Source organism: Eschrichtius robustus, chromosome 14 (assembly GCF_028021215.1).
Source record: "Eschrichtius robustus isolate mEscRob2 chromosome 14, mEscRob2.pri, whole genome shotgun sequence".
NCBI lineage: Eukaryota > Metazoa > Chordata > Mammalia > Artiodactyla > Eschrichtiidae > Eschrichtius > Eschrichtius robustus.
The window spans coordinates 39,182,034-39,209,629 of record NC_090837.1 but is presented as its reverse complement, the minus strand read 5'-3'; the positions used below and the strand labels follow the sequence as shown (position 1 = coordinate 39,209,629).

At 37.1% G+C, this 27,596-nt stretch overlaps 1 protein-coding gene across 2 annotated transcripts in view; it reads right to left on the bottom strand.

Moving 5' to 3' along the window:
- The window catches only part of MIB1 (MIB E3 ubiquitin protein ligase 1), a 117,023-nt gene that overhangs the window by 11,815 nt on the left and 77,612 nt on the right, over positions 1-27,596 (bottom strand). For both annotated transcript variants that reach the window (XM_068562325.1, XM_068562324.1), the window contains exons 13-18: positions 16,227-16,359; positions 12,698-12,784; positions 10,758-10,919; positions 8,375-8,556; positions 6,755-6,947; positions 1,925-2,003 (exon numbers count right to left, since the gene is read on the bottom strand). In XM_068562325.1, coding sequence (XP_068418426.1) covers positions 1,925-2,003; positions 6,755-6,947; positions 8,375-8,556; positions 10,758-10,919; positions 12,698-12,784; positions 16,227-16,359 — 836 coding nt within the window. The remainder of the gene's footprint in view (positions 1-1,924; positions 2,004-6,754; positions 6,948-8,374; positions 8,557-10,757; positions 10,920-12,697; positions 12,785-16,226; positions 16,360-27,596) is intronic.

Sequence of the window (27,596 nt, the reverse complement as noted above, 5' to 3'; positions counted from 1 at the left end):
GGCAGGCAGATTCTCAACCACTGCGCCACCAGGGAAGCCCCAGTCACTTGTTTTTATAAAGTTTTAATGGAAAACAAGTCCCGCCCATTTGTTTACATATTGTCTATGGTTGGTTTTGCACTACAATGGCAGAGGTAAGCAATTGGAAAGAGCTGAGGTGTTACTACAGAAATCATGTGGCCCACAAAGCCAAAAATATGTTTTATTTGACCCTTTACAGAAAATGTTTGCTAACTCCTGGGCTATGAAAATTTACATAACCTGAGTTCTTTTTTACTTAAGACAGAATTCTCTTTCTTCATGCCCTCTGACAGCTGATAATAGCCATTATACCAGTCTTTGGTAAACAGAAACAATTACTTGGAGCAGAATGTTACAGTAGAAAACCTTGATCCTTTCTTAGTTGACGAGCTGCCTATCAAAATGAAAAAAACAAAACACCAACGCTTAAAGCAAATCTGTGCCAATGAGATTAATCTATTACACAGTTTGTTACTTTAGTCAAATGTTATATGAAAAACCAACACCTAACTGACTGAAACACCATGCTTTACTTTGGGTCCTTTTAAGTGAAGTATAAATTGTTAAACTTATTTAAAATTCTTCACTGACAAGTAAAAAGCAAAAAGAGGAGGAGGATATTAATACTAAGTATATTAACTTGAAAAGAATAAGGGAGATATGTAAAAGCGAAGTTTAAAACTCCTCTTAAACTTTAATATCATCCTCACAAAGAAGATTTCTATAAGCTCTCTTGACATAGAGGTTAAGGAAGGTTAAGAAGGCCAGAAATTATTGCCCCAAATGGTTGCTGAGGGTGGTTCAGCAGGGGGGAAAGTATACAGGAGAGGCACCATAAAGGTGAAGATGAAGATGTGTTAATTTCATATGTGAAAAAAGGCTAGACTAAATGTATCAACACTCATTTTCGGAAATAAATTTCTTCTGTGTGTGAGAAGTGGTCATTTTGTGCTCATACAACAAATGAAATAAAAAGCTAAGCTGGACCCTGCTACACTGTTGGTGGGAATATAAATTGGTAGAGCCCCTATGGAGGACAATATGGAGGTTCCTTAAAAAACTAAAAATAGAGCTACCATATGATCCAACAATCCCATGCCTGGGCATATACCTGGAGAAAACCATAATTTGAAAAGATACATGCACCCCAATGTTCACTGCAGCACTATTTACAATAGCCAGGACACGGAAGCAACCTAAATGTCCACTGACAGAGGAATGGATAAAGAAGATGTGGTACATATATACCATGGAATATTACTCAGCCATAAAAAAGAAGGAAAGAATGCCATTTGCAGCAACATGAATGGACCTAGAGATCGTCATACTAAGTGAAGTAAGTCAGACAGAGAAGGACAAGTATCGTCTGATATTGCTGAACTTATTTACAAAGCAGAAATAGAGTTACAAATGTAGAAAACAATCTTATGGTTACCAGGAAGGAAGGGGGAGAGGGATAAATGGGAGACTGGGATTGACACATACACGCTACTATATATAAAACAGATAACTAATAAGGACCTACTGTATAGCACAGGGAACTCTACTCAATCCTCTGTAATAACCTATATGGGAAAATAATCTAAAAAAGAGTGGATATGTGTGTAACTGACCCACTTTGCTGTACAGCAGAAAGTAATACAACACTGTAAATCAACTATACTCCAAAAAAAAAAAAAAAAAAAAAAGCTGACCTGGGAGAATGCAGCACATCGAGTCTTCCTTAACACTTAGGACTAAGGAGGGAAAGAGGTGACACTCTTGTACAGAGAACAGACAGAGGATTCTAGAGGCCCACCAACTCCTCTGTTCATGAGTTATTAAAAAAGTAATTCAAAGACATAATTTGTTTCACTTTCTACTTTTGCAATAATTCTGAGGAAGTTCTGTATGGGCTACTTACTCTCACAAGCACACATGTGTCCGCACGGCTGAAAAAGAACAGCTGCTTTCTTGTCAGAGCATACCACACATTCTTCAATCTGCAAAGAAGAGGTTACAGCAAGAGCGTAAACATCTACAAATAAATCTAGTGACTAACAGTTCCTTCTGTATCCAAATGTATTTCTCCTCTATAAGGAAACACTCCTGCACAGAAGAATTTAACACACTTTTCCTCTGTCCTCTACTTTATTGGTTACTCATTTTCACATCTTTGAAGACCCCAGCTAAACTGGTCTAGCTCCACTTTAGTCTCCCTACCTGTCCTAACGAATGATACAGAAAAACTCCATTTCCTCTGAGGTCAGGGAGAACAGACTAGACTTCAATTTTCTTTCTTTTTCTTTTTTTTAATTACTCTGAGGACTTCCCTAGCAGTTCAGTGGTTAAGACTCTGCCTTCCAATGCAGGGGGTGTGGGTTTGATCCCTGGTCAGGGAGCTAAGATCCCACATGCCTTGGGGGCCAAAAAAAACAAAACAAAAAAACCCGAAACATAAAAAATAGAAGCAATATTGTAACAAATTCAACAAAGACTTTAAAAATGGTCCACATCAAAAAAAAAAAAAAAAACTACTTTGGAGAGAAAAATCAAAAGAACAAATGACTGAGATAAGATAGATTTCTAATATTCATAAAATTCTAGCCAGATTAGCCAGACTGCTAAAGCTTAAGGGGGATTTTTCTGTTTACCCACATCCGAGGAATTCCACCTAACTCATCCTTTCCCAGGACTTGGAATTCCCCTACACTGGCTGAAGCCCAGAGCTCTGGACTATTCTTTTCGCCTGATCTCCACAAGTCCTCCACAACCTACTCATAATTTCCATCAATTTTTCCTCCTCTTCTCCACTTAATCTGAGTTCTGCGTGTGTAGCTATTTCTTAACTTTGCTCTGGTTCTCTGACCCCCATCTGCCTACTGCCCTTGGCTCCACATCCATCTTTCACTGATTCTCCTCCCTTCTGACACACATTCACCCCTATCTGTGTCATTTAACATTACTGTCCAAAAATGATGACCACCACTTCACCTAAACAACCAAAATATTGGACCTTCCCAACTTAGACCTTGCTATGTACACAGAACTTACATAGTCGTAGTAACCTAGTGGGAAGCAGTAAGACATGGTTGGTCAGGACTTTTATGTTCCTGCATTCCAATTCCAGCTCCAATACTAACAAATTACCTAACACTGTAGAGCTGCAGCTTTTTAAAAATCTGAACAATAAAGAACAATCCTTCTTCACAAGGTGGTAAAGTGTCAATTAGAAGACAAGGAGAGGACTCAGGTGGCCCTTATTCAAGTATATCCTAGAACAACTCTAACTATGAGATAGGAGGGCATATTTTAAGTAAGACATAGCAATATAGAGTAGAAGAAAGAGTTCTGAGAAATATTTAAGAAGACTTGGTAACTTATAAAATGTATAGAATGGTGAAGAAGAGATCTAAGATATCTGCTAAGTTTCTGACTTGATTTAAAACAGTTGAAAGAAACAAATTTCAGTCGCCTACAGCTTATAGGATGCAAGACCAGGGTGTTCTTTCCAACTCTAGGATTATACATACAGGCTTTAAGACCTACTCAAGGTCAGACTATAACGAAGGGAATGTTTACCTTCAGTACACAAATCCAGCCCACAAACTGCAAACACTAAGCAGTACACTACCAGAACCACAGTGGGGAGCAGAGATAGGAAGACCCTGGAAATGGGTGACTAAGGAACCCATAGCCTGGAGGCAGGTACACTAACTTTTCATAGCTCCCAACAAAGTTTTTCCTCTCTCTAAAAGAACGGCTGAAATAAACAAATGGGACCTAATGAAACTTAAAACCTTTGCACAGCAAAGGAAACCATAAACAAGACGAAAAGACAACCCTCAGAATGGGAGAAAATACTTGCAAATGAAGCAACTGACAAAGGATTAATCTCCAAAATATATGAGCAGCACACATGGCTCAATAACAAAACAACAAACAACCCAATCAAAACATGGGTGGAAGACCTAAATAGACATTTCTCCAAAGAAGACATACAGACGGCCAACAAACACATGAAAAGATGCTCAACATCACTAATTATTAGACAAATGCAAATCAAAACTATGATGAGGTATCACCTCACACCTGTCAGAATGGCCATCATCAAAAAATCTACAGACAATAAATGCTGGAGAGGGTGTGCAGAAAAGGGAACCGTCATACACTGCTGGTGGGAATGTAAATTGATACAGCCACTATAGTAAACAGTATGGAGGTTCCTTAAAAAACTAAAAATAGAACTACCACATGACCCAACAATCCCACTACTGGGCATATACCCAGAGAAAACCATAATTCAAAAAAACACATGCACCCCAATGTTCATAGCAGCCCTATTTACAACAGCCAGGACCTGGAAGCAACCTAAATGTCCATCAACAGAGGAATGGATAAAGAAGATGTGGTACATATATACCATGGAATATTACTCAGCCATAAAACGGAATGAAATTGGGTCATCTGTAGAGACATGGATGGACCTAGAGAGTGTCATACAGAGTGAAGTAAGTCAGAAAGAGAAAAGTAAGTATCGTATAATAATGCATATATGTGGAATCTAGAAAAATGGTATAGATGATCGTATTTGCAAAGCAGAAATAGAGACACAGATGTAGAGAACAAATGCACACATACCAAGGGGGAAAGGGGCGGGGTGGGAGGAATTGGGAGACTGGGATTGACACATATACATTATTGATACTATGTATAAAATAGACAACTGATGGGAACATACTGTATAGCACAGGGAACTCTACCTAATGCACTGTGGTAACCTAAAAGGGAAAGAAGTCTAAAAGGGAGGGGATATCTGTATGTGTATGGCTGATTCATTTTGTTGTGCAATGGAGGCTAACACAACATTGTAAAGCAACCATACTCCAATAAAAATTAATTAAAAACAAAATAAAATAAAGGAAGGGCTGAGGACCTTGGCTAAATTTCAAAGGTGTGTGAGTCAGCTATCTGGCTGGCTAATGAGCTAAAAAGAAAAGTAGGCACAATATGGGTGAAAGAAGTGAAAATCCCAAACTCTAGCAACTAGACAGACAGACAAAAGTCTCAAGAGCAATGACGACACGGAGGTGAACCTCTGACTGATCTAGCCATTTATATGTACGTAAGGAGCACCGTCATATAAATATTTTAAGAACTGTATGTGCTAAATACTGGTCAAACATTAAAATGTGACAATTTTAGAAAAAGTAAATTAGATATTATGTGTACAGTGTCTAGTTCAATGCCTAATATAAAATCAGCGCTTAATACATGATGAGTCTCTTCCCATTCAGCTATTATTAAAAAAAAAATCTTTCTAAGCATAACTTCTTCCCCTTCTGGATTTTTTTCCTCAGATTACATTCCCAGGAGTGGAATTACTATATCAAAGCATATTTATTGTAACTGTTTGTATATATATTGTCAGGATGGTCTCTCAAAAAAATGTAAACCCATTTATTCAGCCAACTGCAGTGTTAAGAGAGTACTCATTTCTCACTTTCCTAGCATTATTTAAAGTTTACTTTTGCTAATTTGACAAGAATGGCTAATAATAGTTCATAATTTTTAATTTGTATTTCTTTAATTGCTAAAGAGACCAAGCTTGTTTATTCTCCCTCCCTCCAAATACTAGTTTTACAATTTGTTTTATCTTCAGTGAAGATGTTCATGATCCTTTAACCACTTGGGGTCGCTATTTCTTTACATTCGAAGGCTCTGCAACAAACCTGGCAAATCTCTTTGGTGGGTATGTAAGTTTTTCTACTTTTGTACAGGTTTAAAAATTCCATAACTTAAAATACAAAGACACCTTACTAATTCTTGGAATTCAGAACTGGTCTAAAAAGGAGTGACAACAATAATCCTTCCTCTCTACCTTCCTGTTCTGTCAACCCTCCCTTGTAGACGTTGGTTTTAATTCTGTCTGTGTATCGTAACACAGAGGAAAGAATTGTGACTTAAGAATCAAGAAAACTGCGTTGAAGACCCAACTGTCAGTGTACTTCTTTGAGCTTTGTTTTTTTCAATTATTTCAGTAAACCAAAATGAGTAAGATGGAAAAGCACTAAGTTACATGGAAAAAAAAATGAAACCAGAAACCCAGAAAAGAATACTGCTTCTCAAAAAGCAAAAGGAGTCAGATGAGATAAAAAGTTCAGAGGAGATACAGAATTTGACCACCAAGAACTGCAGGATGATCAGACTTTATTTGCCTAATGGTGGGATACAGTACGAAATGAATAGCATTGTCTATGAAGTTTTCTTGCCCAGTATGTCTAAGCTGACCCTAATCAAGCCGTTAGATCTAACTCCCAGTTTACAAAAACACAAAGGATATAGAAACAAATTAAAGAACACCATGATAAAAATCAAATAAATCCAGAATGTGTGATATTCTACCGAAAAAATCAACTAGTCTTTTACAAAGATGAATACAAAACAATCCATGTACTCAAAAAAGGTGCAGTATACAAGTAACTACAACACAAAGTGGAATTAAATACATCTTTAGGTTATAAGGGACTTTGAAAGTAAAATAGTAGATTACTTTTATTTTTAACTAGTACTGTAGTTTACGTATTTCAACTGGTGTCTTGATAAATGTATAAATTATACATTCCCATATTTAGATCAGTCTTAGGAAGAACAAAATTAAAAGACACGTGGCATCATATAATCTTATTTATCATTAACTGTAGTCTTGAAGAACTTCAAAAAATAATAAAATGCTATATTAAAAACATATTACCTTTGTCCTGGATTGAACTTGTTCTTTACAGATGAGGCATTTCTTGACTCGTGGAGAACACAAAGAACAGGTAGCAATATGTCCACATGGGCCAAAAAGAGTATCTCTCTTCATATCTGAGCACACCATACACTCTTCTAAGGTTTCAGAATCATTACTAATCATAGAAGGACTTCGAGAACCCACCTGACCACTAGTAAAAGAAAATATTTCTAATCAAGCCTATGAGAATATTCATATTACAAATTCATTAATTTAAATGTTTTTCAAAACATCTAGAGCATCATTAGTATGGGTAAAAAACAACTTTAGTTATGTTAAAAAATTAAGCTTTAACATCTATATATGAAACATTGTATACTATATTTTTCTACTTCTCTGCATTTTTACATACTTCTAGTACAATTCAAATTTCAATTCAACAAATCCTCACCCAATGGAAAAGAGTGAATCTTCTTCTAACAAAGAAATCAAAAACACTAGTTTAAAAAAATTAACATAAACAGTTTACATCAGAAACTGTTTTATCTATATAGGACGAGCTGAGGAAGACACAGGATATAGGAATAAAACAAAAATCCTAACTAGAGCCCATGTTAGTTATCCTAACTACAGACAGAATGAAGCATTATCAGAGTCCACAACTGACAGGGCACTTTGGAAAATATGTCACTGCAGCTGCTGTTTTGACATTTCTTTTAAGTGTATCCTTAAGGAGCATACAATTCTATCACAGAAAGACAGAACACATCTATAAATATATATATACAAGACATAAAAATACATATGCACAACCAACTACGGGTACAGATAGAAAAGGGACACTCTGTTTCCACGACGATCTTCAGAAACTCATGAACATGCAGGCTCACATGCACACATTCAAAGTGGTTTCCCCTTACACCCCAGTGTTTAAGTTATTACTGCAGTAATTACAGTGCCTCTATCTATATATTTTTAGATGCATTCTGCCTTGCTCTAATAAAATGCCCCTTAAGGATATACTTAAAGAAATGTATATACCTCTATATAAAATGGAATACTACTCAGCCATAAAAAAGAATGAAACAATGCCATTTGCAGCAATATGGATGGACCTAGTGATTATCATACTAAGTGAAGCAAGTCAGACAAAGACAAATATCATATGATATCACTTATATGTGGAATCTAAAATATGATACAAATGAACTTATTTATAAAACAGAAACAGACTCAGACATAGAAACAGACATAGAAAACAAACTTATGGGTACCAAAGGGGAAAGAGGTGGGGGGAGGATAAATTAGGAGTTTGGGATTAGCAGATACAAACTACTATATATAAAATAAACAACAAGGTCCTACTGTATAGCACAGGGAACTATATTCAATATCCTGTAATAAACCATAATGGAAAAGAATATGAAAAAGAGTATGTATATATATGTATAACTGAATCCCTTTGCTGTACACCAGAAATTAACACAACATTGTAAATCAACTATACTTCAATAAAAAATAAAAAAGAATAGAATAAAAAAGAAATGTATATACCTCATTATATTAATTTCCCTATAACTGTGGAACCACATGATACTTTACGTACAGAATATTAGGTTTTATGATAATAATACAAACCTGACTTTTTCTTTATGACACTTTGCCAGTGCTTTGCAGAGACTTGGATCAGGACAGAGATCAAGTGGCGACTGACCCTTCTTATTTCGAATGCTAAGGTCAGCACCATTAGCAGCCAAGAAACAGGCAATAGATGCTGCACTCTTCTTCTCGGCTCCCTGGGTACCAAGTCCCATTATTAACTGAAATCAAATGAAAAAATTCATTATTTTCCCTTTAGGAATCTGTTATCAATTCTTATCACCAAATATATATATATATATATATATATATATATATATATATATATATGCAAGAATGTGTGTGTGGTGTGCACGTGCTTGCATATATATGTATGTATTATATGAATATGTATGTGTGGTAAAAAACATGTCTGGCAAGACTATACAGATGTGGTGGACACTTATGAGTTGTAGTCCTAGTATCCTTCCTCCATGTAACCTACCCCCCAATTTCCTCAGGTGTATAGTATGAGGACTGACCCATCTCCAGTTTTAGAGGTGAACCAAAGATGGCTCAAACCACTCAGAGACCCATCTCATCTATGTGATTAGTTCAGGGGTGACACATAACCTAAACCAGGTCAATTAAGGCCAATAAAACTCAAGAACAAGACTTCTGATTGAGATATTGAGGAGACAGTCTCCCTTTTCTACTCAATTTGCCTCTGGAACTGCTAGCAACCAACGTGAAACGAAAAGGGGAGAGACAACTGAGAAAAGAACCAAGAACCAGGAATTAAGCCACGAAGTGGAGAATGAGACAGATCAGGTTCTACTGTCATCTGAGGTTCTGACTCATGCATCTTGTCTGAAAATAGTCATGATAATTGTTAATATTTATGGAGCATCTACAATGGACTAAGAACTATTTTAAGCAGTTTCCATGAATTAACTCATTTAATCTTTACAACCTTATGGAGGTAGTTACTCACTTCCCCTCATTTTAAAATGAGAAAAACGAGGCACACAGGAGTTAGAGTATTTACCTATGGTCATATAGAAAGGCAGCAATTCTCAAACACTTTGGTCTCAGAACCCTTTACATTCTTAAAAATGATTCTAAAATTCATATGGAAACATGAAGGACTCAGAATAGTCAAATAACTTTGAAAAAGAAGAAGAGTCTTATACCACTGACTTCAACATTTATTACAAAGCTACTGTAATCAAGACAATGGGTTGGCATCACATAGATAAAGACACAGATCAATAGAAGAGAACTGATTTTAGATAAAAGCACAACAGGCAATTCAGTAGAAAAAGACAGTCTTTTCAAACAAATGGGGCTGGAATGACTTGATATCCACAAACAAACAAAAAACAAAAAAGAACTTTGACCCATACCTCATATTATGCATATAAAAATTAACACAAAATGAATCACAGACCTAAATGTAACAGCTAAAACTTTATAAGCTTCTAGTACAAAATAGGAGAAGACCTTAGTGACCTTGGATTTAGCAAAGATTTCTCAGGACACAAACAATAAAAGAAAAATTGGTCAATCAGACTTCATTAAAATTAAGAACCTCTGCTCTTCGAAAAATACTGTTAAAAGAATGAAAAGAGGGCTTCCCTGGTGGCGCAGTGGTTAAGAATCCACCTGCCAATGCAGGGGACACGGGTTCGAGCCCTGGTCCAGGAAGATCCCACATGCCATGGAGCAACTAAGCCTGTGCGCCACAACTACTGAGCCTGCACTCTAGAGCCCGTGCGCCACAGCTACTGAAGCCCGCGCGCCTAGAGCCCGTGCTCCGCAACAAGAGAAGCCACCACAACGAGAAGCTCACACACTGCAATGAAGAGTAGCCCCCGCTCGCTGCAACTAGAGAAAGCCCATGTGCAGCGATGAAGACCCAACACAGCCAAAAATAAATAAATAAATAAATAAAATTTAAAAAAAGAATGAAAAGACAAGCTACAGACTGGGAGAAAGTATGTGCATACCACATATCTGATAAAGAACTTGTATTCGGTTTATAAAAAGAACCCTCAAAACTTAGTAGTAAGAAGACAGCTCAACAAAATAATGAAGAAGGTCTGAAGAGACACTTCATCAAATATACATGAGTGGTGAACAAGCAAATGAAAAGATGTTCAATACCAGCAGTCATAAGGAAATGCAAATTCAAACCATAAAAAGACACCACAATACTCCTGTGTGAATGGCTAAAGTTATTAAAGAAGAACCAAACAACTTTTAGTAAGAATGCAAAACAATACAGTTAGCATTGACTAGTATTTAGCTCATAAACTAAATGTGTATATTTGTAGCTCTGATGAAATATTTTATCAGGTGCAAGTTAAATTAGCCATAAATATAAGCCTCTGCATGAAAAGATGCTCCCACTGGCACTGAATTGAAGATTATCTTTACTCACGGTGTTTTTGGATGGCTCCCAGGCAGCATCGACCTTCCCCACATCTTGCATATCTTGAAGCTGACGTAGCTGAGACAAAGTGTGATGCCTCAGAGCTTCATGCAAAGGAGTATCCCCATCCTTATCCTGAATATCTAATTTGGCACCTGCACGGACCAAAAGCTAGAAGAGAAAAACATCTCATTTTGCTAAAGTATTCCACCCACAAGAAGTTACAACATCTCTAAAGTAACAGTGTGAGAGCCCTGGACCTATCTGACGGGGTTGCCATGAAAGTTAATTATTTTTATGTATTTGCTTGCTAAACTACTCTATATCCCTGTGACTCCTTACAAATAATGATGAACCTGGTTATTCAAATACACTGAGTTAGAGAAAGCAGAAAGAAATAAGCACCAAAATGTTGCTCAATTAATCTACTCTAAGATCAAGATAACTGGGGGAAATTTAGGACATTTTTTTTCTCCTTTTAATTTCAGATATGTGAGTTGGGATATTTTAAGTATTTCCAATAGGACCAAATCATAACGTTCAAAATTCTTCTATTATTTAAATAAGCAAGTTATTTATTTCCATTCTCTTTGGTTAATTTTCTCCAAATGTATGGTTATAAGGGTTATAAGTCCAAATATCAGAGAAATGAATTTTTGGCAAGAGGGATTTTAAATAGTAATAAACGTGAAGTGTTTGCTAAACTGCAATCTCTTACATATAATGCATAATTGATATATCTCAATCGATATATATATATATTTTAAAAATATGTTTATTTATTTATTTATTTATTTTTGGCTGCATTGGGTCTTTGTTGCTGCATGCGGGCTTTCTCTAGTTTCAGCGAGTGGGGGTTACTCTTGGTTGCGGTGCACTGGCTTCTCATTGCAGTGGCTTCTCTTGTTGCGGAGCACAGGCTCTAGGCACGCGGGCTTCAGCAGTTGTGGCACACGGGCTCAGCAGTTGTGGCTCGTGGGCTCTAGAGCGCAGGCTCAGTAGTTGTGGCGCACAGGCTTAGTTGCTCCGTGGCATGTGGGATCTTCCCGGACCAGGGCTCGAACCCGTGTCCCCTGCATTGGCAGGCGGATTCTTAACCACTGAGCCACCGGCGAAGCCCTCAATCGATATTTTAAGTGGTAAACATAAAACTTTGCTTACACTGCTTTAACAAGTTCCCTAATCCTTTCTGTAAATGCTATCAAGAGTTTTAGAAAAATACCATACAAAGAAACCGATCTCAAGCACATGGTCCTACCTGTCTTGGCTAATTACTGTTTTCTTTTGCTTTGTTTGCTCTGTTTCAAAAAGATTATATAATGTCTCTGCAGGACAGTTTCTCAAATTTGAACATGCATCACAATTACCTGGGGGCCTGTTAAACCACAGATTGCTAGTTCCCACCCTTGGAGGTTCTGATTTGGTTGGTCTGAGGTGGGGCCCAGGACGTTACTTTTCTACCAAAGTCTCAGGTGATGCTGCTGCTGCTGCTTCAGCCTCCAAGCTTTAAGAATCACTGCTCTACAAAAAAGTTGTAAACAGATACTCTTTCAAGTCTTTTGACCGGAATCACCGGATTAGTAAAATAAAAACATACACGTCAGCTTTTTTGGAGTCTGTTCAGCAAACGTCTAGCCAAAGCCTTTAATTACCGTTCACTCTCAATTATAAAAATTTAAAGGGAGTATACTTTTTTAAAAAAACAAACTTGTGAGTTACTCTGAAATCCTCTGATTTAATATTCTGGGAATTTACAAATCTGGCAACAAAATTATAAAGACTTTGAATATCAGAATCTTATGATTTTCCCTATTACAAATTAAAACTCTTTACCCAACTGAGGTACAATATTAGCCTAAAATCATAATTTTTACCGCTAACTATGCCTTTTGAGAAATCTAACAAAGTATGATTTAATAAGCAAAGATTCACTTTAGTAGACACGTTACCCTCACAATCTGGGTGTGCTGCCGCTCAACAGCAAGGTGTAGGGCAGTCTGCTGGTTCACATTCTGGATATCCAGGTTTGCGTTACCCTGAAGAAGAACAAGGCATACACAGTTAAATGTGACAAGAGGGAAGCATACTAAACTAACTCTTTGCGAAGAATCGGTAACACTGGACACTACTGACCACGTCCCCTTCCTAGGGGCTGGGACCTTGTTCTCATATGGTAACATAGGAAGAAGTGGATAGGGCAGCAAACTTTCTGAAGTAGAACAGCAAGTTTAAAATAATTATTTTTATTACGGTGATTCTGTCTAAGAACAGTTAAAGGACAAAGTACAGTACAAACACAGCTCCCTTTTAATCTCCATTATAGAGCAATGGACATAATCAGCTCATTTTAACTGTAAATATTTCCTGAAAATATATTAATGAGTCTTCATATTGGACCTAGATTTAATGACCTAATAAGGTCAGTTCCTCTTGCTGCATAATTGAGCTCTTCCTCATTCACTGAAAAGAAACTCTGCTGGAGGGTGAGAAGAAGACAACGCTTAATTAGTACATACAAACACTTACTGAAGGAAGAGCAGAAAGTCCCACCAGGGCCCTGAGATAGACAAAGGACCATGAGAACAGCTGATGCCAAGCACAGAGGAAAGGGACGGAGAAGCAAAAGCAATGAACGTAGTGTCAGTGGACCTAGGTTCAAGTGTTGTCAGCTACGAGCTTTGTGAGCTTAAGCAAGCACTGTATCATTTCATGCCTATTTCCTCAGCTCCAAAATGGTAAGGGCACAACCTATTCCAGGGGTCAATGTGAGGATTAAGAAAAATAACATGTCAAAATGCCTAGCACCATGTCTGGCATGATAAAAAATAATAATAAATTTTTTAAAAAAACTAAAATTAAGTAGAGGGCTACAGAGTCAAAAAATAAACTGTATCATTCCATTTGTGTCTTAGAACCATTCATGCCCTATGATCACAACTCTGACACCCCCACCTGTGCACCTGCTTGGTACATCAGGTAGGGCTGAAACTCCCTTACGGGAGTTTGGTTGGTCTGAACATGCTATGACATGTTCGGGAAGGTGGGAGTTTCTGGTTTGTTTTTACTATTTATGTTTCTTTGAGTGCAATCATTAGGCTCCTGATCTCAGCTTGCTTTCCCTTTTTTTTTTTTTGAGACGTGCTGCATGGCTTATGGGATCTTAGTTCCCCAACCAGCAACTGACCAGCGATGGCCCATGGCAGTGAAAGCACTGAGTCCTAACCAATGGACCACCAGTGAATTCCCTCAGCTTGTTTTCTTATCATGTCTGTTCTCATATAAATGCAGAAAGTGAGGGATCTCCATTTTAAGTTTCCTGAACTTTTTTCCATCATTTAGATTTTCCAAAGTAGTATTTCATTGTATGGATATACCATAATTTGTTTATTCAGACACTAGTTGATGAACATTTGGTTTGCTTTCAGTTTAGGGCTATTACAAATAATGCTGCTACAAGTATTTAGTAGGAGTATTTCGTGGAAATGTGCCCTCACTTCTCTTGGATACATATCTAGACGTGAGACTGCTGGGATGAATATATGTTTAACTTTATAAGAAACTGCTAAACTGTTTTTCAACATGGCTACCCTGAAAAACACCAGCAACGTTTGTGAATTCTAACTGATCCACATCCCATTCAACACTTGGTTTTGTTGGCATTTTTAATTTTAGTCATTGTAGTTGGTGATTAGTAGTGCTGGTGTAATTTCTGTTTTCCTAATGACCAATGGTAATTTAAGCAAGGTCACAGGATACATGGTAAATATATTCAAAAAATTGCAACTCTCTATATTAGCAATATATAACTGGAAATTGAAATTTTAAAATAATACAATTTACCAATAGGATCAAAAAAATTACTTAAAGATAAATCTAATATGTGTAAGAGCAATCAAACTCCCCCAAAGACTTTTAATAGAAACTAATAACCTGATTCTAAAATGTACTGGGAAATTCCGAAGATCTAGAACATTAAAGTAGTTCTGAGAAAGAAAAACAAAGTTAGAGGACTTACTCTAACTATTTCAAGACTTACTATAAAGCCAACAATAACCAAGACAGTGTGGTACTGGCTTAAGGTCAGTCGTTTGGATTTTGGATGAAAAGGAATTTATCATAATTAACAACACTTCTAAGAAAATCAATTTTAATAATAAAGGCTTACAATGGCAGGGGAAAGGTTTGTTTAACTTTTGAACTATTTTTTTTACCTAAACTTCTGTAGTTTATGGAATGTCTATCTTATGATCTATGACCTAATTACACATAATGTACTATCTACTAAATTTTTCTGCTGTTTCATCTTCTTAACTAGACTGTAAGTTCCTTGAAGTCGGGGATCACAGATAATTCTTTGGTAACTTTAGTGCTTAGCTATGGCATATGCCTGACTGAAGCATTTAAAAATTTTGCTGAATATACCAAAATATCATAAAATTGCAATAAATGGGTTTCCCTCAAAATCCAATCTCATAAAAATGTAGAGCCATCTTATTCCTGAGATGAATGAAATGACCAAGGTGAGCCTATGCTGCTATCCAAGGGGTCCAGCAGTAGTCATGAACTGCATCCCTAGAGCCTAGCTGCAGCCTGATGTTACCTGGTGGCACCTGCCCACACCAGCTTAGATATCAACATGACGGTTCTTGGTGCTACAGCAGAGTGATTCTTCCACAATAGTGGCAGTGATTCTGGAAAATCCCTTTTCATTGATGCCTATTTCGTTGTACCAATCCAGGAAGACTGTGCAGAGAGAATACTGGAGACTGAAGGATTCCCCCCCGCCCCCTTCTCCCCACACACACCACTAACTCCCTCCATTTAAGAACCAATGTTAGGGGGCTTCCCTGGTGGCGCAGTGGTTGAGAGTCTGCCTGCCAATGCGGGGGACACGGGTTCGAGCCCTGGTCTGGGAAGATCCCACATGCCGCGGAGCGACTGGGCCCGGTGAGCCACAATTACTGAGCCTGCGCGTCTGGAGCCTGTGCTCCGCAACAAGAGAGGCCGCGATAGTGAGAGGCCCGTGCACCGCGATGAAGAGTGGCCCCCGCTTGCCGCAACTGGGGAAAGCCCTCACACAGAAACGAAGACCCAACACAGCCATAAATAAATAAATAAATAAATAAAATATTTAAAAAAAAAAAAAAAAAAAAACCAATGTTAGGGGAATTCCCTGGTGGTCCAGTCTTTAGGGCTCCATGCTTCCATGCACAGGGCACGAGTTCGATCCCTGGTTGGGGAACTAAGATTCTACACACTGTGTGGCGCAGTCAGGGAAAAAAAAACCAAAAACAAAAACCAATGTTAGGCGGAAGACTAAATTCATACTATATCTGAATTTGCATCATCATGGGATTTTACTGTAAGATACCATCATCATGGGATTTTACTTATTATCAATAAGTAGTTGATGAAGTAAAAAATAAAGAAATAGCAATGATCCAAAATTGTTAAAAATTACTGAACTGCTTTTCCTACCTGATGTACCAACAGTTCAGCCACTTCTACATGATTATTAAGGGCAGCCAGATGCAAGGCAGTATAACCATCATCTTTCTTCTCATCCACAATCCACGGTCTTGGTAATTTCGACAGTAAAACACGCATTGCACTGAAAGTCAAATATTTAATTAAATATTTTATTATTTTCTTTAGAAAAAATATTCAAAAGAAACTTTTAAAATCAAATGAATATACTCCTCTTTAAAGAAAATTATGCCCTTAGAGACAAACAGAAATTCAAAATTTCTAAATCTTAAATACACAGCCTTTTGATATTGTAAGAGGTAAACGAATTATTGCTGTTTGGAGAACAGAATCAAAACAGAATGGGAGTGCTACAAAAGGGAAACATTATGAGAGGAAAAAAACCAAAGGTAAAAGAAATATACCCTAATAAGGATATATGTTGGCCTTGTGGAATCTCTTAGGTTCAACTGGAATAGTATATATTAACAAAGAGTTAATAAAGAACAACCAGGTAACAACAGCTAGGAAGGAAAAATAGTGATAAGACAAATTTTAGGTAGCTGGCAGATTATCATGAACTCTGCAGAATTAAAAATGTGATATATGTCATTTAGCAGTGCTAAATCCAGTTGATATAAAAACACACAAAATGGTCACTATAATCTAATATTTAAAATTTAAGATATGGTAACAAAGTATCTCCAAAGCAAAAAAGACAAAGTTATCCTAAAGAGCACCAAAGATTAAACCATAAAAAATCAGGGGAACTAATTATTGAGAAATCATGCTTTGTAGAGAAAAAGCTAGCCTACCACTCAAAAAGGAAAATAAAATCAGAAGCAACTTTCCTAACCCTAACCAGTCTAACTTTTCTTAACATAGAGTTTTTGTGTGGAAAACTCATAACGTAATTTGGAAAAAATCTCCCTTAATACATCTATCAACTAATTGTTTTTTTTTTTAAAAGTGCGACCTAAGATAACTGCTCCTGCAAAGAGTATTGGACTTGGCTCAGACAACACTGATATACGTATTAGATATTGAATCTTCCCTCACACCTAAAAAATGCAGTAAACACAGAAAAGAAAAGCTTTTAAAATTGTGCCAATAGAGTACAACAGGGCAAGAAATAACAGTAAGACACATATCGGGATAGCGTTTCGTAAGGTGATACATATGAGAGAAAAATTTTTAATAGAGAAATGTGATAAATGTATGGAGAAACAGTCTGAAGATGCAGAATAAGAATGTGTGTAAATGAAACTGTAAGTCTCTAAAATAATGAGACTAAGGCCTAACATGAGCCAGAGCGTGTTTCCTTAACGGCAGTGGGCTATGAATCCCAAACAGGAAGTCCAAGACATCTGAGAACAAGCTTTGGAGGATCCAAGAATCTCCAAAACTGTACTCAAATCTGGAAGTTTATAGCTTTTATCAGATTTTTAAATAGGTTTATGACCCAAGGTGTACTGAGAATCAAAACTTTAAGACAGCCTTTGGTGGTTGTTACTGAAGCTACAGTCACTGTTCACAGGTAACAAGACTTCTTTGGAAATCTATGAACCATTTTCTCCCGGAAAATACACATAAAAATCTTTACATACAATTTTGAGGAAGTCCAAAACCCCTAAGTTCCATTCATGGACCTCATACAAAGCTAAAGATTCCTGCTTTAGCTCATTTTCAGTAATTATAAGGATTCTATACCTCCTCATTCAGTGGATTAAAATAGAATACTAGAAATTATGTAGACTTTGACTCAAATTCTTAATGGGGAAAAGTACTGGTACAACAATATACTGCTGAGTGTCTGGATTTGGCATAATCATGATGCTAATGCCATAGATTATCTGTTACCTTACACACTTGACCATGTGAGAAACAGAATTTAGCTTTATGATTCTTTTGGAGAGTTTTGAAGATTCAAGTATTAAATCATGTGAAAAAAGTTTTAATAAAGAAAAAATGTAATCATTAAAAATAATAAGATAGGACCCAGATTTGAAATTTGTTCTCCTGTCTTCTCCTTGGATGCCGTGTGAATAAGGCCTGTCTTCACTGCAAACCTCGGATATCTTAGCATTTTGGCTTGCTGTGTTTCTGACAAAGGGAACCTGGCTCGGATAAATCACCCAGCAAAGAAAAATCCAAGACACCAGTAAGATTTTTACCACAGTTGTCTATGCCATGTGGCTGACAGGGTCTTGGTGCTCCGGCCAGGTGTCAGGACTGAGCCTCTAAGGTGGGAGAGCTGAGTTCGGGACACTGGACCACCAGAGACCTCCTGGCCCCACGTAATATCAACCAGCGAGAGCTCACCCAGAGATCTCTGTCTCAACACTAAGACCCAGATCCACTCGACAACCAGCAAGCTCCAGTGCTGGACACCCCATGCCAAACTAGCAAGACAGGAACACAACTCCACCCATTAGCAGAGAGGCTGCCTAAAATCATACTAAGTTCACAGACACCCCAAAACATACCACCGTATGCAGTCCTGCCCACCAGAAAGACAAGATCCAGCCTCATCCACCAGAATACAGGCACCAGTCCCCTCCACCAGGAAGCCTACACAAGCCACTGAATCAACCTTACCCACTGGGGGCAGACACCAAAAACAAAGGGAACTATGAACCTGCAGCCAGCGAAAGGAGACCCCAAACACAGTAAGTTAAGCAAAATGGAAAGACAGAGAAATATGCAGCAGATGAAGGAGCAAGGTAAAAACCCACCAGACCAAACAAATGAAGAGGAAATAGGCAGTCTACCTGAAAAAGAATTCAGAGTAATGATAGCAAAGATGATCCAAAATCTTGGAAATAGAATGGAGAAAATACAAGAAACATGTAACAAGGACCTAGAAGAACTAAAGAGCAAACAAACAATGATGAACAACACAATAAATGATATTCAAAATTCTCTAGAAGGAATCAAGAGCAGAATAACTGAGGCAGAAGAACGGATAAGTGACCTGGAAGGTAAAATAGTGGAAATAACTACTGCAGAGCAGAATAAAGAAAAAAGAATGAAAAGAATTGAGGACAGTCTCAGAGACCTCTGGGATAACAATAAATGGACCAACGTTCGAATTATAGGGGTCCCAGAAGAAGAAGAGAAAAAGGGACTGAGAAAATATTTGAAGAGATTATAGTTGAAAACTTCCCTAATATGGGAAAGGAAATAGTCAATCAAGTCCAGGAAGCACAGAGAGTCCCATACAGGATAAATACAAGGTGAAACACGCCAAGACACATATTAATCAAACTATGAAAAATTAAATACAAAGAAAAAATATCAAAAGCAGCAAGGGAAAAGCAACAAATAACATACAAGGGAATCCCCATAAGGTTAACAGCTGATCTTTCAGCAGAAAGTGTGCAAGCCAGAAGGGAGTGGCAGGACATACTTAAAGTGATGAAAGGGAAAAACCTACAACCAAGATTACTCTACCCAGCAAGGATCTCATTCAGATTCGATGGAGAAATTAAAACCTTTACAGACAAGCAAAAGCTAAGAGAATTCAGCACCACCAAACCAACTTTACAACAAATGCTGAAGGAACTCCTCTAAGCAGGAAACACAAGAGAAGGAAAAGACCTACAATAACAAACCCAAAACAACTACAAAAAAGGTAATAGGAACATACATATCGATAACTACCTTAAATGTAAATGGTTTAAATGCTCCAACTATAAAAGACACAGACAGGCTGAATGGATACAAAAGCAAGACCTGTATATATGCTGTCTACAAGAGACTCACTTCAGACCTAGAGACACATACAGACTGAAAGTGAGGGGATGGAAAAAGATATTCCATGCAAATGAAAATCAAAAGAAAGCTGGAGTAGCAATTCTCATATCAGACAAAATAGACTTTAAAATAAAGACTATTACAAGAGACAAACAAGGAGACTGCATAATGATCAAGGGATCAATCCAAGAAGAAGATATAACAACTGTAAATATTTATCCACCCAACATAGGAGCACCTCAATACATAAGGCAAATACTAACAGCCATAAAAGGGGAAATCGACAGTAACACAATCGTAGTAGGGAACTTTAACAACCCACTTTCACCAATGGACAGATCATCCAAAATGAAAATAAATAAGGAAACACAAGCTTTAAATGATACATTAAACAAGATGGACTTAATTGATATTTATAGGACACTCCATCCAAAAACAACAGAATACACTTTCTTCTCAACTGCTCATGGAACATTCTCCAGGATAGATCATATCTTGGGTCACAAATCAAGCCTTGGTAAATTTAAGAAAATTGAAATCGTATCAATATCTTTTCCTACCACAATGCTATGAGACTAGGTATCAATTACAGGAAAAAAACTGTAAAAAATACAAACACACGGAAGCTAAACAATACCATACTAAATAACCAAGAGATCACGGAAGAAATCAAACAGGAAATCAAAAAATACCTAGAAACAGATGACAATGAGAACACGACGGCCCAAAACCTATGGGATACAGCAAAAGCAGTTCTAAGAGGGAAGTTTATAGCAATACAATACTACCTCAAGAAACAAGAAACATCTCAAATAAATAACCTAACCTTACACCTAAAGCAATTAGAGAAAGAAGAACAAAAAAACCCCAAAGTTAGCGGAAGGAAAGAAATCATAAAGATCAGATCAGAAATAAATGAAAAAGAAATGAAGGGAACAATAGCAAAGACCAATAAAACTAAAAGCTGGTTCTCTGAGAAGATAAACAAAATTGATAAACCATTAGCCAGACTCATCAAGAAAAAAAGGGAGAAGACTCAAATCAATAGAATTAGAAATGAAAAAGGAGAAGTGACAACTGACAATGCAGAAATACAAAGGATCATGAGAGATTACTACAAGCAACTATATGCCAATAAATTGGACAACCTGGAAGAAATGGACAAACTCTTAGAAAAGCAAAACCTTCTGAAACTGAACCAGGAAGAAACAGAAAATATAAACAGACCAATAACAAGCACTGAAATTGAGACTGTGATTAAAAATCTTCCAACAAACAAAAGCCCAGGACCAGATGGCTTCACAGGCGAATTCTATCAAACATTTAGAGAAGAGCTAACACCTATCTTTCTCAAACTCTTCCAAAATATAGCAGAGGGAGGAACACTCCCAAACTCATTCTACAAGGCCACCATCACCTTGATACCAAAACCAGACAAAGATGTTGTTACAAAAAAAGAAAACTACAGGCCAATATCACTGATGAACATAGATGCAAAAATCCTCAACAAAATACTAGCAAACAGAATCCAAGAGCACACTAAAAGGATCATACACCATGATCAAGTGAGGTTTATCCCAGGAATGCAAAGATTCTTCAATACATGCAAATCAATCAACGTGATACACCATATTAACAAACTGAAGGATAAAAACCATATGATCATCTCAACAGATGCAGAAAAAGCTTTCAACAAAATTCAAAACCCATTTATTATAAAAACTCTCCAGAAAGTAGGCATAGAGGGAATTTACCTCAACATAATAAAGGCCATATATGTCAAACCCACAGCCAACATCATTCTCAATGGTGAAAAACTGAAACCATTTCCACCAAGATCAGGAACAAGACAAGGTTGCTCACTCTCACCACTACTATTTAACATAGTTTGGGAAGTTTTAGCCACAGCAATCAGAGATGAAAAAGAAATAAAAGGAATTCAAATAGGAAAAGAAGTAAAACTGTCACTGTTTGCAGATGACATGATACTATACATACAGAATCCTAAAGATGCTACCAGAAAACTAGAGCTAATCAATGAATTTGGTAAAGTAGCAGGATACAAAATTAACGCACAGAAATCTCTTGCATTCCTATACACTAATGATGAAAAATCTGAAAGAGCAATTAAGGAAACACTCCCATTTACCATTGCAACAAAAAGAATAAAATACCTAGGAATAAACCTACCTAAGGAGGTAAAAGACCTGTATTCAGAAAACTGTAAGACACTGATGAAACAAATTAAAGACGATATCAAGAGATGGAGAGATATACCATGTTCCTGACTGGAAGAATCAACATTGTGAAAATGACTATACTACCCAAAGCAATCTACAGATTCAATGCAATCCCTATCAAACTACCAATGGCATTTTTCACAGAACTAGAACAAAAAATTTCACAATCTGTATGAAAACACAAAAGACCCCGAATAGCCAAAGCAATCTTGAGAAAGAAAAACGGAGCTGGAGAAATCAGGCTCCCTTGACTTCAGACTATACAACAAAGCTACAGTAATCAAGACAGTATGGTACTGGCACAAAAACAGAAATACAGATCAATGGAACAGGATAGAAACCCCAGAGATAAACCCACACATATATAGTCATCTTATCTTTGATAAAGGAGGCAAGAATATACAATGGAGAAAAGACAGCCTCTTCAATAAGTGGTGCTGGGAAAACTGCACAGCTACATGTAAAAGAATGAAATTAGAACACTCCCTAACACCATACACAAAAATAAACTCAAAATGGATTAAAGACCTAAATGTAAGGCCAGACACTATAAAACTCTTAGAGGAAAACATAGGCAGAACACTCTACGACATAAATCACAGCAAGATCCTTTTTGACCCTTCTCCTAGAGAAATGGAAATAAAAACAAAAATAAACAAATGGGACCTAATGAAACTTAAAAGCTTTTGCACAGCAAAGGAAACCATAAACAGGATGAAAAGACAACCCTCAGAATGGGAGAAAATATTTGCAAATGAAGCAACTGACAAAGGATTCATCTCCAAAATATACAAGCAGCTCATGCAGCTCAATATCAAAAAAACAAACAACCCAATCCAAAAATGGGCAGAAGACCTAAATAGACATTTCGCCAAAGAAGATATACAGATTGCCAACAAACACATGAAAATATGCTCAACATCACTAATCATTAGAGAAATGCAAATCAAAACTACAATGAAGTATCACCTCACACAAGTCAGAATGGCCATCATCAAAAAAATCTACAAACAATAAATGCTGGAGAGGGTGTGGAGAAAAGGGAACCCTCTTGCACTGTTGGTGGGAATGTAAACTGATAGAGCCACTATGGAGAACAGTATGGAGGTTCCTGAGGAAACTAAAAATAGAACTACCATACGACCCAGCAATCCCACTACTGGGCATATACCCTAAGAAAACCATAATTCAAAAAGAGTCATGTACCACAATGTTCATTGCAGCTCTATTTACAATAGCCAGGACATTGAAGCAACATAAGTGTCCATCAACAGATGAATGGATAAAGAAGATGTGGCACATATATACAATGGAATATTACTCAGCCATAAAAAGAAATGAAACTGAGTTATTCATAGTGAGGTCGATGGACCTAGAGTCTGTCATACAGAGTGAACTAAGTCAGAAAGAGAAAAACAAATACTGTATGCTAACACATATATATGGAATCTTAAAAAAAAAAAAAAAAAAAGGTTATGAAGAACCTAGGGGTAGGACAGGAATGGACACGGGGAGGGGGAAGGGTAAGCTGGGGCGAAGTGAGAGAGTGGCATGGACTAATATATACTACCAAATGTAAAATAGCTAGTGGGAAGCAGCCGCATAGCAGAAGATCAGCTCAGTGCTCTGTGACCACCTAGAGGGGTGGGGTAGGGAGGGTGGGAGGGAGACGCAAGAGGGAGGAGGTATGGGGATATATGTATATGTATAGCTGATTCTCTTTGTTATAAAGCAGAAACTAACACACCATTGTAAAACAATTATACTCCAATAAAGATGTTTAAAAATAAAGAGTCATGCACAACAATGTTCACTGCAGCATTACTTACAATAGCCAGGACATGGAATCAACCTAAGTGTCCACTGAAAGACGAATGGATAAAGAAGATGTGGCACATATATACAATGGACTATTACTCCGACATAAAAAGAAACGAAACTGAGTTATTTGTAGTGAGGTAGATGGACCTAGAGTCTGTCATACAGAGTGAAGTAAGTCAGAAAGAGAAAAACAAATACCATATGCTAACACACATATATGGAATCTAAAAAAAAAAAAAATTCTGAAGAACCTAGGGGCGGGACAGGAATAAAGACACAGACGTAGAGAATGGACTTGAGGACACGGGAAGGGGGGAGGGTAAGCTGAGATGAAATGAGAGAGTGGCATTGACATATATACACTACCAAATGTAAAACAGATAGCTAGTGAGAAGCAGCCGCATAGCACAGGGAGATCAGCTCGGTGCTTTGTGACTACCTAGAAGGATGGGATAGGGAGGGTAGTAGGAGGGAGATGCAAGAGGGACGGGATATGGGGATATATGTATACGTATAGTTGATTCACTTTGTTATACAGCAGTAACTAACAGAACAATGTAAAGCAATTATACTCCAATAAAGATGTTAAAAAAAATAAGACAAACACATTTTTTAAATTATTTAATTTATTTTTGGCTGTGTCAGGTCTTAGTTGCGGCATGCTGGATCTTCGTTGAGGCACGTGGGATCTTCCGTTGTGATGCGTGGGCATCCCTCTAGTTGTGGCGTGCGGGTTTTCTCTTCTCTAGTTGTGGCGCGTGGGTTTTTCTCTCTCTAGTTGTGGCCCGCGGGTTTTCTCCCTCTAGTTGTGGCACGCAGGTTTTCTCCCTCTAGTTGTGGCAGGCAGGCTCTGTAGTTGTGGCACGTGGGCTCTAGAGCGTGTGGGCTCTGTAGTTTGCGGCACGCGGGCTCTCTCGTTGAGGCACGTGAGCTCAGTAGTTGTGGCATGCGGGCTTAGTTGCCCCGTGGCATGTGGAATCTTAGTTCCCCGACCAGGGATCAAACCCACGTCCCCTGCATTGTAAGGTGGATTCTTTACCATTGGACCACCAGAGAAGTCCCAAACACATGTTATTGATACAAAGAAAAATGGTACTATAACTCTGTTGAGAGAAATGGTGGTAATAGAGAATATTAATAGCTTTCACTTACTTGTTCTTCCTTCTTGCATTTGTAAGTCAACAAGGTAGAAAACCTGAGGTCCCTCAGAAAGAAGAGCCAATGGTTCAGAAAGTTACTAAGGCATTTAAAAAGAAGTAGAGGGAATTCCCTGGTGGTCCAGTGGTTAGGACTTGGCACTTTCACTGCCGGGGCCCAGGTTCGATACCTGGTTGGGGAACTAGGATCCCACAAGCCGCACAGCAGAGCCAAAAAAATTAAATAAAAATAAATAAAAATAAAAATAAATAGATATGTATGTATTCTTGAAAGCCCATTGCCTCCCTGCACTCTTATTACTTTGTGTCTTTTTGCTTTTTCCTCTCTTAGTACAGTACATATAACTGAACTGTCAGAACAAGGGAAAGGCAGTGCCAGGCTACTGTTGGCAGTGACAAAAACAACCCTAGTCCCTTCTAGATCACATTCTACAAAGTATATCAAATCCTAATATTAAAATGCAAAATTCAAGATTTTCAAGGAGCAAGTTTTTATTTCAGAATAAATCTATTCTGTTAATTAGTCTCACTGACATAAATGTTGTATATTACACTACAGAATAACCATATTAAAATATTTTTTCCTCACAATCCTAAACATTAAGAAATATATTAAAAATAAAAATTGAAAGAAATTTGAATTAATCCAAATGCCTTATTTTAAACTGATTAAATTATAATATTATCAACATATTTTAAAGAGAAATGGTAATTTTTGATTTCCCATAGCAACAGTGTTATATTGGCAAATGAGGTGAATACACCAGACAATAGTTAATAAAGTAAATGAAACAAGTGGATAACTAGAGAAAAAGAGATTTTTATAAGAGGAGATCCAGACGTCGAATTAGGATGATAGATAGATAGATAGATAGATAAATAAATCACCAGGATGGAATTATTATTAAAAAGATGAAAATTATGTCTTTTTCTGGAAAATAATGATTGGTTAAAAAGACAGTGAAGAAATGGTTTGTACAAAGCCTGGAGAGAGAATGAGAAAAATAATTTGTCAGTGTATCACCAGCATTATCTATAGAAAAAGCCCCCTGATGAGCAACCCCAGTATTCTAATTTACCCTCCAGTAGAATCAGGAGAATGCTATCAGTTTTCAGTACATCATCATATGCAAAGTCATCACAGGTTGATGGTACTGTCAATTAAGATCATCTAACCAGTTGTCTTGCTCACCAATCAATTTCCAATTTTAACTTAGCTTTTCATAGATTTCTTTCTCCCCACTGCAGGGGAAAAAAATCTACTGATCAGCTGGTGTAAGTACTACAATCCACTTAGCAATATTTCTTTCTGTAAATAGTAATTTGGCATTCTTTATTAATGTTAATTAGTGTTAGTCATCTCTATGGACCTATAAAGCCAAGGTCCATACTCGGGCCCTGTGAAGCCCCAACTAAACACTCTCACCCGTAACAGCTCTATCTCATATCTCTAACTGAACAAATACCAACACTTCCATAGAAACCTCTGTGAAATATCGTAAGATTGCTGTAAGAATTAAATGACATAATGTAGGTAAATGTTTTAGTAGAGTCTAAAATTCTTCAATATAATAGTGTTATTTTATTACAGTTCTAAGATTATAGACCTATAAAGTACACAGTACAAATTTCCCTTTTCTCCTTCCCAAGAATTCCTCCTGTATTCTTGATTTTGGTTATTCTTACCACCATTTAACCAGCCACCCAAGCCAGAAACCTGGGAATCATTCTAGACCCTTTCCTCCCTTCTCACTCCTGCGTTCAATTTGTTCTCTTGATTTTCCCTTTTAAAACTAAACTATTCTTTCCCAGGGGCCCCAATATTCTTTATATAGGCTTTCATTACCTTTCCTCTGAACATCTGTAACAGCCCCCTTCCAAATCTATCCTCTATACCCCCTTCCACACAAATCTAATCATTTCACAATTTTCACAAATTCAAAATTATCAGCACTCAAATTAAAAAGGCTCCCTTTAAAATAACTAATTCTTTTTAAGATACGATTGGTCTCGATAAAATTTATTCTGAAATATACTTTTTGTTTTAATATACTTTTAAAAGAATATGAGACTAAACTTATTATTTTGTTGATAACTGAATTATAACAAAATCAACTCCTGATGAAATGGCTTAAGTTGTGGAAAAATATTGCAGATAGCCCCAAATCAAAATTAATGCAAAAGTCAATGGTCAACTAGCCAGGAGTGGGTAAATTTTTGTTTTTGCTGTTTTTAAATAAACTTTTTATTTCAGAACCATTGTAGAGTTACAGAGGATTGTGAAGATACTGCAGAGAGTTCCTCACCTCTACTGTTAATATTGTACATCAGTATGGTACATTTGTTAATTAATGAACCAGCACTGACTGCTATTAACTACTTCATTCCAGCTTCCTTAGTTTTATTTC